Here is a 15,950-nt window from a genome sequence, read left to right on the forward strand (position 1 = left end):
TGTTTACCACTGCAGTGGTAGCATTTTTGTCAATAGCATTACTGCAATTTAAACTACTAATGGAATTTTTTTGTTTTAATTTCAGCAATAAATTTATTTTTAATAACACTACTAAACATTTTGTTTAGTGTTTCGCAATTATTATAACCATAAATTTATAACAAGGATACCACTATAATTTTCTACTACCAATGGAATGAGTATTTTTATGTTTTAACAATAACACTTTTGGTCCTGAAAATTAATTGTTAATGATAAATAATGAATATCTGTAAACACTAAAATGTTCTTTAAGAAAGTGGGACTTTTATTTCTATTACGATGGGACTTAGGTGCTCTGATAAAGTGATTGTCAGCGTGTGAAAGGAAAAATGAAAACCTCTTCTAAATTGTAGGTAAACCACCTAAATAAGACATTAAACAGCATTTTCAAAGGATTATTTTCAATATAAAAAAGCACCACAAAACGTGTTATAGAGTTCCTAACTTCATTTTTTATAATTCCTGCTATGAAAATTAGAAGGTATAGAAAATACCTTCTAGAAGTTCATGGAATTCAGAAGGACTTCTTTCTTGACGCATTGACATCCATGTTTGAGAAGAATTCTGGAAAGACTCTGAGATACTTGATGGTTTTTTTCAGAGTTGGATCAAGGGGTGCTTCTGTTGTCCTCTTTTTAAAAATTAGGAAGCATTTCAGGTATTCAGAAAAGCATAGATTAGAACATAATTCTGAGTACTCACCACTCAGTTCAACTAATCAAGCATTGGAAACACAATTGAACAGTATCTTCTTTTTTCTAATGAGAAATCTACCATTGAAAATACAGAATGTGGATGTCCTAGAATTTCCTTTTCCAACATTCATTCCATCTAACATGTTCCTTTTTCCTTCGTTGCCATAAGGATGTCAAATGGATATAGTTGGTGAAATGCTCTCGGTACAAGTTGCCTGAACCAAAGATGGCTGGTAATCAACAACTGTGGAAAGCAATTCTAAACAGTAGAGCAAGATCGCTAGTATTTTCATTGCTGGGAACTAATGAACAACTGTCTTGAACACCAATTCTCAAGGCTCCTCGAGTTCTCTTCTTTCTGACAAAACTGCTTTTCTCAACCCAACAACAGAGTAAAGGGAAAGAACCACGTTACCTGTCAACGCTGAGAGCGCAGAGATTGAGGACGGTGATCCCCACTGAGGACTTCTGCAAAAAGGGGAACAACTTGCAGAGAAATACGCCAAAGTCATTGTGATCAAAAGGCCAGCGCCCAGCCAGCAGCTGAAAAAAGGAAAGAGCATGGTAAGAAGTGGCAGAGCCAGCATAGGCTACGCGGACACTTAATATTTCTAATTAGGCTTCCAAACTTCTAAAGTGTATCGTTCACTATGCTTTTCAGTTAGTGTGGTAGCAAGAGACTATGATCATCATTTTTTTCCCATATTTTAAAGCCTCAGCAATTTTTAAAATCCTGAACAATGTGGAGAGTGATAAATATCATAACAAGAGATGAGACTTTGATCTTATAGGAAGTAGTCGTGCCGCCTGATTTTCAAAGAGGAGCAAAATTTGGGGGTTTGGATGACGGCTTAACTGAGAAGCGGGCAGTCATCTCTGATCAAGTCTTACTAAATCATGAGTGAAATGAATCATTTTCAGCTAGTGGCATTGGGAGATTATATTATCTCCTGAGAAGCAGCCAAAGCTCTGAATAAGATGTTCTGGAGAATACTGGGAAAGTGAAGTGGTTTAGAATGTACTGGCCTTGCCTCCTGGTTAACAGCTAAAGCCACTTGAAACTCACCTTTTCCTCCATGCTTAACTTGCTGCCCTGCTTCAGCAGGTGTGACACCAGTGGCCTATCTTTATTTAGGCTCAGATTTTCCTCTATCATACAAGAAAATGTGGTTACTGTGACCCGTTTGTAGCATTCGCAGGGATATCTATTCTTCCATGTTGACAATTTGAAATTTTTGCTCCAGGGAGAGGGTGATGACCCTCTAGTGGCTGTGGTGAGTAGCAGGAACATAAATCCTCTGTGAATTGCTGATATCTAATTAGAGATATCTAATTAGGTATCGTACTAGAAGCATGGGCTTAAATAATAGCTCAGCTACCTCAAAGGAGGAAGCCTCTGCTGAATATCTATGATGCCTTTTCAAGAGTAAAAATGGTATTGATGTCCTTTCTTATGTTTGCTTAGTGACTCAGAATTTAAACGTACTCCACTCAATAGGAGATAATACTGTACTAACTTGACAAACTTCTTTTTTTTGCAGAGTACCTATCGCCATAGTAACTCTAAGTTGACCTTCCAATTTCATTCTACCATTTCTAAAAGAGTAAGGTTTAATTTCATGGTTGGCGTGGTCATTCATATGAGTCCATGGAAAGAGGACAGGAAACTATTACCCGAGAAATACAAAATCAGAACTAACGCATTTTGTGAGTTTAGTAACATAGGGCTACCTATAATTCTACTTTTTATGGCTAAGATCCTGTTTGATTTAATTTCTGATGTTCTCTCTTTTTGGTTTTCAAACATATTTCCCTTCTTCTGAGTAGTTTTCTAAAAGGCCTTTTCCTTCAGTCCAGCCCTACTGCTGGTCTCTTCTTCCTCTCACTCTAACTGGTCTTGGTTGGTGTCTTCTCAGAATTTCCATAAATACCTTTGTCCAAAGACAAGCAGTAGGCTCTTCACAGAAATACTGCCCTAAACTCTGACAGGTCTCACGAAGCTAAAAAATAATTATACCATTGCTGATTGCTAGTTATGAATGCCTGATGCAAGTAAACACATAAAACATTATTTCTGACATGAATCACCCCCTAAAAAGAAAACCTGAAAATTACTTTTTACACAGTGGGAGTTTAGTATTTTGTCCCAGAACTGTAATTCTCCACTAAAGACTAGAGAGATGTAATTAAAATGTGTAAGGATTGTTATAGGATAAGTTTTGGAACAGTTGAATTGTTATGGTTGGTTCATTCCCAGAGACAGATGATCCTGAAATCTACGTGGATGGATTTCCCAATTCACACATCCAACAATGAGGGAAAAGAAAAGGATGTTCCTGGCTTAACAGGGGAGACTCTGAAATCCTGTGCAGGTCTAAGTAACAAGTGCTAAGAAAAATGATCTGGGAGAACCCACAACAGAGCATGTATTGTTTCAGGCCCTTCCAATCTCAATTGAAATATTTTTTTTTTCATGCTTGCTTAAACTTTTAATTAGGATTAGGTATAAAGGAAGCACCCAAGAGAAAGATATCGTGGAGTTGGTGAGCACCAAATAGATCACAGAATTGTCTTTCTTTGACACAAATAGGTGTTTGGTTATTTTTGTTGTTCTTTTTTTTTTTTTTTCTTTGCCAGCATTGATTCTTCTTGGGAATTACTGACAAAGGAGAATGAAAGAAATCATTGGAAAAAAATTTTAGGTACAATCACAGTGTAGACATCCCTGACGGATATCCACTTCATTCTCAAGGGATATATGGATAGTAACTGTTCGCATGCTGCCAACAGGAAATTAGGGTCCTACCTGCAGGCAACTTCTCTTTCTGGTTAAAGCTGGCTTCCTCAAAGAGGCCCTGCTTAACTACCCAATCTCAAGTAGGACCTGCTTGTTAACCTCTTTAATGGAATTAATTAATTAATTAATTAATTGGAGTAATCTTAGATTCAAAGACTCCTTTCAGCCCACTCTGTCTTAGCAAGAAAACATATACAAAAGGAAGACATCAAAGAGACATAGAGTATAGCTCACCTATTTTTCTCTTATTTAGAAGAGGCATTTTGGAGCTTATGAAGGACTATGGGAAATGTATCCTTTCAGTTATTTACTAGCGTTTAAAATGGAAAATACAATATTTAAAATGGTAAAAGTTAAGCTGTATAAAAACTTGTATAATGAAAAGTTAAGTCTCCCTTCTATTCAAGACCCCTTAATTCCCTGCCCAAAGGCAACCACTGTTAATTATAAATTGTGTTTTCTTCTGGAAAACTCCCTATGTACATAAATCCTGTTTGTTTTTTTTTTAAAGTCAGAACATTATGGAAATAATACCTTCCAGCAGTCTTTTATGATTTTGTTTCCTAGAGCAGACTTCTGGGAAGCAGTTCTATTGCCTAATTAAAATGTTTTGATTTTTTAAAAGCACGTTAAGGAAAACCACTTAGACTAGGATAGGAAAAGATAAAGAACTGCTTAGCATAAAGAGACCATGGTAAAAGAACTAGTTGATTTCATTATTGTTAACAAGCTAATATCAATTCAATGAAAGAAAAACCAAACCATTCTGACAAACTAACAAGTCGGATTGGTTCAAGGGTAAATCTGGCACCTCGGAGCAGTCATAGCTTATTTTTGCCATGAGAGGATCTGTGCTTTTATGTAACCCTCATATTTATAACTGCCAAGGGCATCACACAGTACCTCGTATGTAGTAGGTGTTGAACAAATTAATGATTTCAACTCACTAATTCAGGGAAATATTTTCTCATTTTGAAATTTGATAGCACCAATTTTCCACAGAAAACACATTCATCTTATAATTTACTTTCTATTTAAAAGTAATTTAAAAGTATCTGAAAGTAGTATTTCCACTCTTTATGTTGAAACAAACAATGCACCGTTCAACTACTTGTTGGAGGAGGTGGGAGAATACAGTTCTGTTGAAAAGTCCACGGTAAAGAGGGGCTGCCAAACACTTTGCTTGGAGAGCCCTCCCTTTGTGCTGAGACCGTCCAGCTTGATAAGAGCCACAGAGCAGGCACCTGAAGATGACGCCCGTCCTATGGTCCAATCGGGTTCTCAAGTGGACCACAGAGGAACAGCCCAGGGCAACCTAGGCAGCAGAGGGTCATCTGCTGAGCATGGATTTTGCTTTAGGACTTTTCTGAGGGGACTTTTCTGCAGCTGAAACATAATTAAAGTCCTGATCTCCACCTGAAAACGAAAGCGCTACTAAATGGCACAAATGAATGGAGAAATTCTGTATTTGTGTGGCTGATTCGGATTGTGGAAAAATCAACATAAAATTGATAGGCTGCATTTTTTAACCTGTCGAAACAGATTTACCTAAGGACTTGTACCACATGATCCACCAATAGGCACCCTGTTTTTAGAATGACTAGATTCAAAAGCAGGATGTCTGGCCACTACTATATTTGGTATAAAGCAATTTCTACTTAGTTGTGATCTTTTATTGATGGTATGTACAACGTACCTGCTTATGCCAGCTTTCTGGAACATACCTGACCACCAGAAAGTAAGCAAAAATGTAAGGCGCCAAATGGTTGCTGTGAAATTGATGCCCTGAAGTTCACGTCCTTGACTTACGGGTGAACGGTCTGAGTCTTCCCCGCAGGTTGATTTGTTTTTACTTTACACCCATTTTTATTGTTCTTTTTAAATGGTTCTGTTATTTGTGCATTGCACGTCCAAAGCTACTCATTAATACGAACCCGCCTGAGTGATGGTTCTCAGCCTTGGCTGTACATTAGAATGATTGAGGGAGCTTTTAAAAATACCAATGCCCAGGCCATGCCTCTAGATGACTGCTCTTCATTGTGGGGTGCTTTGTCTCCCAGGGAACATTTGGCAACGTCTGGAGACATTTTTCATTATTACAAATTGTTGGGAGGCTACTAACATCTGGTAGGTAGAGGCCAGGGATGCTGTTAAATATCTTGCAATGCACAGGCCAGGCCCTCTAATGAACAGTTATCTAGCCCAAAATGTCAGTAGCGCTGAGGTTAAAAACCCTGTCCTAGGGTTTCCCTGGTGGCGCAGTGGTTGACAGTCCGCCTGCCGATGCAGGGGACACGGGTTTGTGCCCCGGACCGGGAAGATCCCACGTACCACGGAGCGGCTGGGCCCGTGAGCCATGGCCGCTGAGCCTGAGCGTCCGGAGCCTGTGCTCCGCAACGGGAGAGGCCACAACAGTGAGAGGCCCGCGTACCGCAAAAAACCCCCAAAACAACAACAACAAAAAACCTGTCCTAGGCCAATTAAATCAGGATCTCTGGAGTTGGGACACAAGCCCGGAAGTTTTTAAAGCTTCCAGGTGATTCTAGTGTACAGCCAAGGTTGAGAATCACTGCTTTAGCACACTTGTTTTCAAGCTTCAGCAGGTCCAGCATCATCTGGAGGGCCTATTAAACCACACTGCTCCGCGCCCCCCACCCCCGCCCCCGCCCCACCGAGTTCCTGATTCAGTAGGTCTGAGGTGGGGCCTGAGACTTTGCACTTGTTTTTGTTTTTTTCTTTGACTGCATTGGGTCTTCACTGCTACACGCGGCGGCTACTCTTCGTTGCAGTGCGCGGGCTTCTCATCGCGGTGTCTTTTCTTGTTGCGGAGCACTGGCTCTAGGCACGCGGGCTTCAGTAGTTGTGGCTCGCGGGCTCAGTAGTTGTGTCTCGTGGGTTCTAGAGGGCAGGCCCAGTAGTTGTGGCACACGGGCTTAGTGGCTCCACAGCATGTGGGATCTTCCCGGACCAGGGCTTGAACCCGTGTCCCCTGCATCTGCAGGCAGAGTCTTAACCACTGCGCCACCAGGGAAGCCCGTGGCTTTGCACTTCTAATGAGTTCCCAGGTGATGCGGATGCTGCTAGTCCACCAACCTCTGCTTTGAGAACCTATGCTCTAGAGATGCCATGATCAGTAAAAAAATGATGGCGAGTTGACAGCCAGCTAGTGCAGGATAAGCAGAAAGTAGAATATAATATAGACATGACTAAAAAATCATAATAGCTTGGGGCCACGTAGTTTGCATGCCTCTCATGCCGATAGTGCCTAAAGCCATCAGTACAGAAAGGCAGGTGCCCTAACTGGTGTGCACGACTCTCATGTCCCAGGCCTCATGTCCCAGGCCTCACCAGCTTGGCATTATGAAATAAGGCTGTTCTTTCCTTAAAATCAACTTAGATTGTCATTTCGTAAGACTTAGGTTCCAATACAAGATTTATCTGTTAGCGACAGTGACCTTGGGTAAGCCACTTACCCATTGTTATGTCTCATTCCTGTATTTGTCAAATGGGGTGGCTCTCATACCTGCCACAGTGGTATGATGACCAGCCGGGAGGCTCAAATGGGACAATGCTTATGAGAGACTCCACAAGCTGAACGTACACTGCACAGACGTTAGTTATTTTGAACGGCTATAGTTTGTAATTATAAACTGAAATGTACCAATTATTCACGGCCATGAAGAAAAGGATAATATAAATGAATTTACCCCCTCTTTTTATCCGTTCCAGATGCTAATGCCATTACTTGGATATTATCTTTGTTACTGTCATGGCATCTTCATAATGCGATAAGTAGAACCAGTGGTGCATTTTTCTTTGTGCTAATTTTCTTTCTAGCCCATCTGGTGAGGATGAGGGCTTCTTCTCCTTCCCTTCATCCCACCCCACCCATCTCAGGAAGGAATGAGGGATTTATGAATATAGTCTGTAATAGCTGGAACCCTCAAAGTAAATAAAATGTTCTCTTCCCCTCAACGTGGATTATTGTTGGGTCACTTGAAGCTGGACATGACGGACCAGGTACCAGTCTTCAGAAAGTGGGGTTCTGAGGTTTTCTTTCTTTCTGGGGCAGGGGCTGGGATGTAGACATTGGTACATAGTCGAATCACCAGTAAAGATGTTCTACATCTCCCAACAGTGCAGACTGGGATGGTAATAAAGCCTGGGATGCCCAGGACAGGCCTTCCATGAGAACATGTTTTCTGGCTGTTGCAAATCTCAAATTGGTTACAATAAAATAAATCACTTTGCGTGACTGAGAATGAATTTTGCCTTTCCCTTATGCTTTAATTGCTTCCGGATTGAGGCAGAGTTTTCACAGAAATCAAATCAAATAAATAGAACAAAACCCGTGGCTTCCACCCTAGCCATACACTTCTTCCTTTGACAGGTTCCTCCTGCCTCCCGACCAGCCCAAGAATTTGTAAAGCATGACGTCCTTAGAGCAGAGCAGACACTCCACAGATGTTCTCGACTCTGGGTGCCCTCCGTGACCTGGGGGGATGGAGAAGCACTCCTTTTAATGAAAGCAAGTGGCTTGGTGTAGCAAAGAGCGTGGGCCCTGAAGCTCGACTTCCTGGGTTGGACTGAATCCCAGCTCTGCTATGTTTCACACCGTGTGACCTTGGCATGTTGGTTATCCTCGCTGCTTCTCAGTTTCCTCCTCTAGAAAATGGAAATGGTGATGGCAGCTACCTCGCAGGGTTACTGTGCATGACAGAAGAGACAATCCATAGAAAGCAGTTAGCAGAAGTAAGTATCTGGAAGTGTGAGCTATTTGCACGGCCTGTGGTTATCAGTCTCTACTTTCTGTCTGTTTTTTCCAGTGAGATTGTGAAGGACGGTCATCCAGGTTACCAGGTACAGGGGGGTGGCAGACCCCACAGGTACAAAGGGCCCCATTCACAAGGAAATGACTACCCAGAAGATGAACAGGTGTGACGGTCCCTAAAGAAGCTGCAAGCAGCATTCTGTGGGAACTCAGCCAAAGAAGGCTCCGGAACCCGGCGGCCTTGTACCCTACATGACTTACGCAAGTGAACTGTGCCTCAATGAAAACTGGAGTTGAAAACTATGCCATATGGTTGACGGGAGTGTGAAATGAATTAATCCAGGCAAAGCCCTTAGAACAGGGCCTGGCCCATCGCAGGCTGTGAATGTTAGTTCCTGTAAGAGATGGGTTTTGAGGAACTGCTCCAACTACTCTGCACTTAGATTAGAAAACTTGAGGTTGTTGCTACTACCCACTATTCATCTATTTCACCATTGAATATTCAGTGTTTCGGTGTTGGCTGAGGTCTTAACTTTTTAGAATCTGAAATACATAGATGTTAATAACAACCAGGTGAAGGAGAGAAAAAAAAAAGAGGAAAAAATACTTTTAATTTTTTAAAAATTTATTTATTATTTATTTTTGGCTGCGTTGGGTCTTTGTTGCTGCGCATGGGCTTTCTTTAGTTGTGGCGAGCGGGGGCTACTCTTTGTTGTGGTGCACAAGCTTCTCATTGCAGTGGCTTCTCTTGTTGCGGAGCACGGGCTCTAGGCGAGCGGGCTCAGTAGCTGTGGCTCGCCGGCTCTAGAGCACAGGCTCAGTAGTTGTGGCATGTAGGCTCAGTAGTTGTGGCGCACGGGCTTAGTTGCTCCGCGGCATGTGGGATCTTCCCGGACCAGGGCTTGAATCCGTGTTCCCTGCATTGGCAGGCAGATTCTTAACCTCTGCACCACCAGGGAAGTCCCAAAAAAATACTTTCTAAAACCAAGTTCCAAACCCAGGAAGGTTATTTCATTAGAGGAAAGATAGTTCACCCAAGATATGGGCTTATTATCCCCAAGAATCTCAGTCACCTGAAGGCTGGGAATGAAAAGAAATGTCTCTGATAAAGCTGCTGTAAGGATGCCAATCTAGAATCAAGGGATTTATGACTTCTACTTTTTTGGTATGCCTAAAACCAAAGGATCATTGGATGGAGAAGAATTAAATGTTTTTCAAAAAGAAAAGTTAGAAGCACTCAGTATCAAAATTGTATAGGTTAGTGCCAAATGTGTGTGTCAGTATTTTAGGATTTAATTCATAATGGAGAGAAGAGTTACACTGGAAAGAATGAACCCGGCTTTTCCTGGATGGAGAAAAGACAGTTAATTATAGAAAATAAGTGCTCTGACCTGGACACACAATAAGACCCAAAACCTATTGAAAAAATGTTACTGTTTATTTTAATCAGCACTCTCTATGGTAGTACATGCTAGTGCTTATTTAAAAGAAACATGCAGGCGAAAACAAAGCAGAACAAAACAAAACAAAAAACAAACTGGTAATGATTTCCACATGTAGGTTTAGGTAGTAGCCCCAAAGAACTTATCAGGAAGGTGGTAATAAGTAGAAAAAAGCAAAAGCCAACGACATATTTGAAAGCATGCTGCCTATTTAATGATGTAATGTGTGAAATCTTAAGAACTGAGGTTAGTTCTTCATTTTAAAGTATGTCATGTGGTCACAATTATCCTGTGTTGATGGAAACGATGACCCAACTAAGATACGGTATGCGGCATGAAGAAAATGATACCATATGTGTCTTTTGGGGAAAAAAGAACACTATTGATGCTGAAGCTGATGTGTTACAGTAAATAAGGTTGAGGTGATTTTGAATATTTAATAACAAATTCATTAGGAAATAAGACAATTTGCAATAGCTGAGGTATAAAGTGAATTAGGAAGACATGCTCAAGATGGCTGAGTTACCAGTCATGTAATGATGCTTCACATAAGAATGACATGCGTGTAAACAGTTCACCCACTAAAGTTTCAGAAGAGGGAAGGATGTAATATACTGCAGGGAAGTTAGAAATTCTGGCTTCCAGCTCTAGCCCTGTCAGAAATCTTTGGGCTTTGCCTTCCTCCTCTGCCATATAATCTCGTTCTGGCCCAACATTTCTTATCTCTAAATTCTCTGCCAGCTCTTAAATTGCACGATTTTTTTTTTTCATATCAGAACTCCAGTCTGCAGCTGGTTTCACTGAAACTATTATCAACTCCATTTATCCCTAAACTCGCTTAACCTCAATCCCTCCCTTCATTTTATATGAATAATTTTGTCTTCCCAATTTCTCTTTTATTCTTCCCAACTATGAGTATTTTAGTCCTTTTTGCCTTTCTTTTTTCTGCCCAATAGGATGAAGGATGTCAGTACCTGTGGAATCTCATAGGTGAAGTCTTGAGACTATTTATTTACCTCGAATGTATGAACAGTATTTTATTCCTCTCCAGGGAGAAGCTAAAATATACGGAAAATTTGCCCAGTGAGCTATCAGCACCATACTGTAAATCTGGACTGTAAGTAAAATGCAGGAGAAAACAGTAGGTAAGTGGCTATTTTAAGGGTCTGTTATAAATCATAGTGTAAAATTAAGAATTAAAAGATTTGAAAATGAGTTTGATCCTACTTTGTCTTATTTCCAGTCATTTGGAAATGAGATAACATTAAATTGTGTAAGTCAAGAATAACAGATTTTAACCTAGTTTTACTTCTCAGTCTTGATATTCGACACATACTGTAACTCCATTATAAATATTTTGTTTATTTTTAGTGCTACCTAGAACAGAAAACATACAAATTTGGGGTCTAATGTAATTAGCCTACTAATTAGCTGGGCTTCCTTTCCTAGACACTTGAGTACTGAGAGAGACTTGTACCATTTCCTTGAGATTAGGGCCAATGTTCTATTTCCTTTTCATCTCTCTCAGAACACTTGGTACATTGTTTTACATGCAGCAATTGTCTAAGGAATATTGACTGCCATGAAAATCAGTGACTTAAGCAAATGTTATTAAGACAAGTTTGGTAAACAACATTTATCTTAGATATGAAAAATTACAGCATTTTAGACTTTGGACAGGTGCTTAGAGACCATCTAGATCAGTGGTTCTCTAAGTGTTGCCTGAGGACCCCTGAAGATCCCTTTTCACAGTTCAGGAGAACCTTTCATAGGACCTGCAAGGTCAAGATAACGCTGAGATGACTGCCTTTTCTACTGGTTGACATTTGCATTATTGGTGCAAACTGTTCTAAGAGTCATTGCATTCTTCGCCATCACACACTAGCTGTGGAAAAAAGTTGATGCTGCAAGTGTAATGGTGAGGACTTCAGCAAGGTCATAGGCTACCACAGCAATATACAAACATTGGTTGCATTTGTATATACTAGAAATGAAAAATGAAATTGAGACAATTCCATTCAAAATAGCATCAAAAAAAGAATAAAATACTTAGGAATAAATTTAACTAAAGAAGTATAAGACATGTTTGCTGAAAGCTACCAAATACTGGAGAAATCAAAGACCTAAATAAATGTTTTTGCATTGGAAGGATGAGCATTGTTAAGATGGCAATTTTCTCTAAGTTCATCCAAAGAGTCAATACAATTCCTAGGTAAATTCAAGGAAATTAGCAAGTTGATCTTAAAATTTATATAGAAATGTAAAGGACCCAGAATAGCCAAAAATTTTTTGAAAAAAAAATCCAACAAAGTAGGACTTATAGTACCTGTTTAAAAACTTACTATAATCTACAGTAATCAAGGCAGGATGGTATTGATATAACAATAGAAACATAAGTCATTGGACTAGAAAAGAAAAGACAGAAATAAACCCTTACATTTATCATCAATTAAGTTTTAACAAAGGTGCCAAGGCAGTTCTTTGAGGAGACGATAGTCTTTTCAGTAAATGGTGTTGGGACAATTGGATATGTGTATGTAAAAAAGTGAACTTAGAAGCTTACCTCATATACTACACAAAAATTAATTGTGATCATAGATCTAAATGTAATGACTGAAGTTATAAAACTTAAAAAAACATAAGAGAATTTTTTTGTGATTTTGGCTTAGGGAAAGATTTCATAGATATGACACAGAAACATGTCCATAAAAGAAAAAAATCTGATAAATTGGATTTCATCAAAATTTTAAAATTTTGCTCTTCAAAAGACAGCATTTAGAAAATGAAAAGAAAAGCTACGGAGTGGGAAAAATATTTGCAAATCATATATCTGATGAAGGATTTCCGTCCAGAATATGTAAAGAACTCCTACAATTAAAAAATATAAAGAGAAATAACATAATTAAAAAGAGTAAAAGATTTAAATAGACATTTCACCAAAGTAGAAATACAAATAGCTAAGTACATGAAAATGAAAAATGCTCAGTATCATTCATCATTAAGGGAAAAGTACATTAAAGCCACAATGAGCTACCGCTACACATCATTAGAATAGCTATAATAAAAAAGACTGACAACAATAAGCTGGTGAGGATGTGGAGAAATTGGAAGCCTCATATAATGCTGGTGGGAATGTAAATTGGTACAACCATTTTTTTGACATTGATATGATCCAGTGATATTATTCAGATTTCTCCCGTGTTACTCATTGATTTATTTGTATTTATGCAATTTTATCACATGTGTAGGTTTGTGTATCGACCTCCAGGCAAGACATGGAATAGGTCCATCACCACAAGGACCCCTTATAATGACCTCTTATAACCACACTCCCTTCCCCTCTCCCTTGAACTCCCTAGCCCCTGGCAACCATTAATCTGTCCTCCATCTCAATAACTCTGTCAGTTCAAGGATGTTATATAAATGGAATTATAGTATGTAATCTGTTGAGATAGGCTTTATTTTTTTCCACTCACCATGATTCCCTTGAGATTCATCCAAGTTGTTGTGTGTATCATTAGCTTGTTCCTTTTTATCACTGAGTAGTACTCTATGGAATGGATGTACCATAGTTTATTTAACCACTCACCCACTGAAGAACATCTGGGTTGCTTCCAGGTTCAGGCTATTACAAATAAAGCTACTATGAACATGCCTGAACAGGTTTTTGCATGAACATAATTTTCATTTCTTTGGCATAAATGCCCAAGATTGCAATTGCTGGGTCTTATGGTAATTGCATGTTTAGTTTTATAATAAACTTGCAAGGTCTTTTCTAGAGTGCTTCTACAATTTCTCAGTCTCACCAGTGATGTATGAATGATTCAGTTTCTTCTCATCCTTGCCAGTATTAAGTGTTGTCACTATTTTTAAATTTTATCCATTCTGATAGGTGTGTAGTGATATCTCACCGAGGTTTCAGTTCTGCATTTCGCTAGTGGCTAATAATGATGAACATCTTTTCATGTGTTTATCGACCAGCTTTATATCCTCTTCAGAAAATTTTCTGTTCATGTTTTTTTGCCCATTTTCTGCCTGGATTGTTTGGTTTTTTGCTGTTGAATTTTGAGAGTTTTTAATATGTTCTAGAAACTACTCCTTTGGTTAGACATGTTGATTGCAAATATTTTCTCCCAATCTGAAGCCACCGTAATGAGAAGCCCGCGCACCACAACGAAGAGTAGCCCCCGCTCGCCGCAACTAGAGAAAGCCCGAGCACAGCAACAAAGACCCAAGGCAGCCAAAAATAAATAAATAATAAACTTAAAAAAAAAAAAAAAAAAAGTAAAAGCAGGGCCAGGGCAGCGGGTGAGATGCCGCAGGGGTGGATAAACTTTTTCTGTAAATGGCCAGATAGTAAATATTCTGGGCTTGGCAGACCATCTGGTATCTGTCGAAACCATTTATGTAAGCAATGGGTATGGCTGTGTTCCAATAGAACTTCATTTATAAAAATAGGCTTTGGGCCAGATTTGGCTCATGGCTGTAGTTTGCCCACCCCTGGGTCAGAGAATCAGACAGGATCAAGCCGAAGTGGTGAGTACTCAGTGCTTGCAAATTAGGCCCTGGAATATTACCTTAATGTGCAAACTTCCCCCTGGATTTACTTCCCCTCCTTTACGGTAACCCAGGAGCTGGAGGCATTTTAAGGTCACTCCATGAAACCAATAAAAATATTACTGTGAAGGTAACTATTTCCTCAGAACAAAAAGCAGGAAAAATTTCAACAAATCCTCTAAGTTTAAAGGCACAATCATAAGACCGCAAAGCCCAGTGTTCACACATTTCACAAAGTTCTGAATAACTTCTTGGCAGTATGTATTCAGGGCCTTGTAAGACCGCCATCGAATTCCATTTAAAATCTACTCAGTGGTTTTGATACATAAAATTTCTTTTATGTGATGTTGAAATGCAAATTTTGGTGTTGATGTTAGGAAGGATTTTCTTTTAGATCTGTCTTCGTATGCTACAATTTGGTAAATTCCTGTAACAACCCTCCCTTACCATTTTGTCTTAGAATAATGCGGTAACCAGATTACAACTAAACCTCCAAGTTTTACCTAGCAACTGGCATCCCAAAATATGTCATTTAACAAAAATAACCTCAGAGAGATTGTCTGGAAAATTTCATCAATCCAACTTAAACTCTCAGAACATTTACTGTCTGAAATCAGTGCTTTTTAATCTGTGTTTCGTGGGGTGTTTTAAAGTTTTAAAATAAATGGCCATTTACTGCAGCAGTAATGGAAAATGCTGAAACCTAATTTTATTTCTGTGTCTCTTGAGATTAATTGGATTAATTTTGGTTTAGCTGTATATATTACTTTAGGAGAAGGAGAGATGACAGTTTTTCTGTTTTTAAAGAAAATGTTAATAGGTGTTTTACATTCAAAATGTTATTTTTTTCACTAAAGTTGTGTTCAATGGTCTCAAAAATTTCAACAGGACACTGGACTATAACATTCGCCTGGCATTCAGGCTAACTTGATGGAATATACGTATCCTCACACAGAATGCAAGCCACTCAGAGGCACAGCTGTCCTAGATTTCTTTGTGTTTTCTATAGACACTTAGTAAATGTGTGAGTTGATTTGGGGATTATCCAATATGAAGGCAGATAATAGATTTGCTTGAAAGGCCAAGAAGAATTATAATGAACAAAGTTCAGACATATGCCACGCAAGCCTTTAGAGCTTTTAGAAAAGAATTCTGTCTAGGAAATTCTGCCTAGTTCCCAGTACTGTACCATGCCCTGGTGGTTCTCCAAAATTACTGATCAAAACATAAAAGGATTATGATAAAGATTTATGTTAAAAGCATATATTTAGTATATAAATATAGATGTTGATATTTAAGTATTCATAATCAAGATTTATATTAAAAGCATTTATTTAGTATATAGGTATATATGTTGATATTTAAGTGTTATATATATTTATATATACATGTTAAGTTTTATATATCTGTATATATTTATTTTTTCAGCAATCTATATGCACACAAAAAGATGCATGTGAGAAGGTCCATAGATGCACTATTCATATGAGCTCAAAATTGGAAACTATTTAAATGCCTACCTAAGTAGAATGAATAAACACATTGTGGCATTTTCAGACAGTGAAGTGCTATACAATAATGAGAATGTATAAGCTACAACTGAACTCAACAGCATGGGTTACTCTCACAAACATAGTGCTGATCAA

General features: G+C 38.9%; 1 protein-coding gene across 2 annotated transcripts in view; it reads right to left on the reverse strand.

Annotated features, from left to right (window-relative positions):
• Window positions 1–15,950, reverse strand: part of EDNRA (endothelin receptor type A) — a 53,742-nt gene that overhangs the window by 25,157 nt on the left and 12,635 nt on the right. The window contains exon 2 of one of the 2 annotated variants that reach the window (XM_082837707.1): window positions 1,153–1,280. The exons of the other annotated variant lie outside the window; for it this stretch is intronic. Coding sequence (XP_082693833.1) covers window positions 1,153–1,280 — 128 coding nt within the window. The remainder of the gene's footprint in view (window positions 1–1,152; window positions 1,281–15,950) is intronic. 2 annotated transcript variants of the gene reach the window in all.

This window comes from Leucopleurus acutus, assembly GCF_964270905.1.
Source record: "Leucopleurus acutus genome assembly, chromosome: 4".
NCBI lineage: Eukaryota > Metazoa > Chordata > Mammalia > Artiodactyla > Delphinidae > Leucopleurus > Leucopleurus acutus.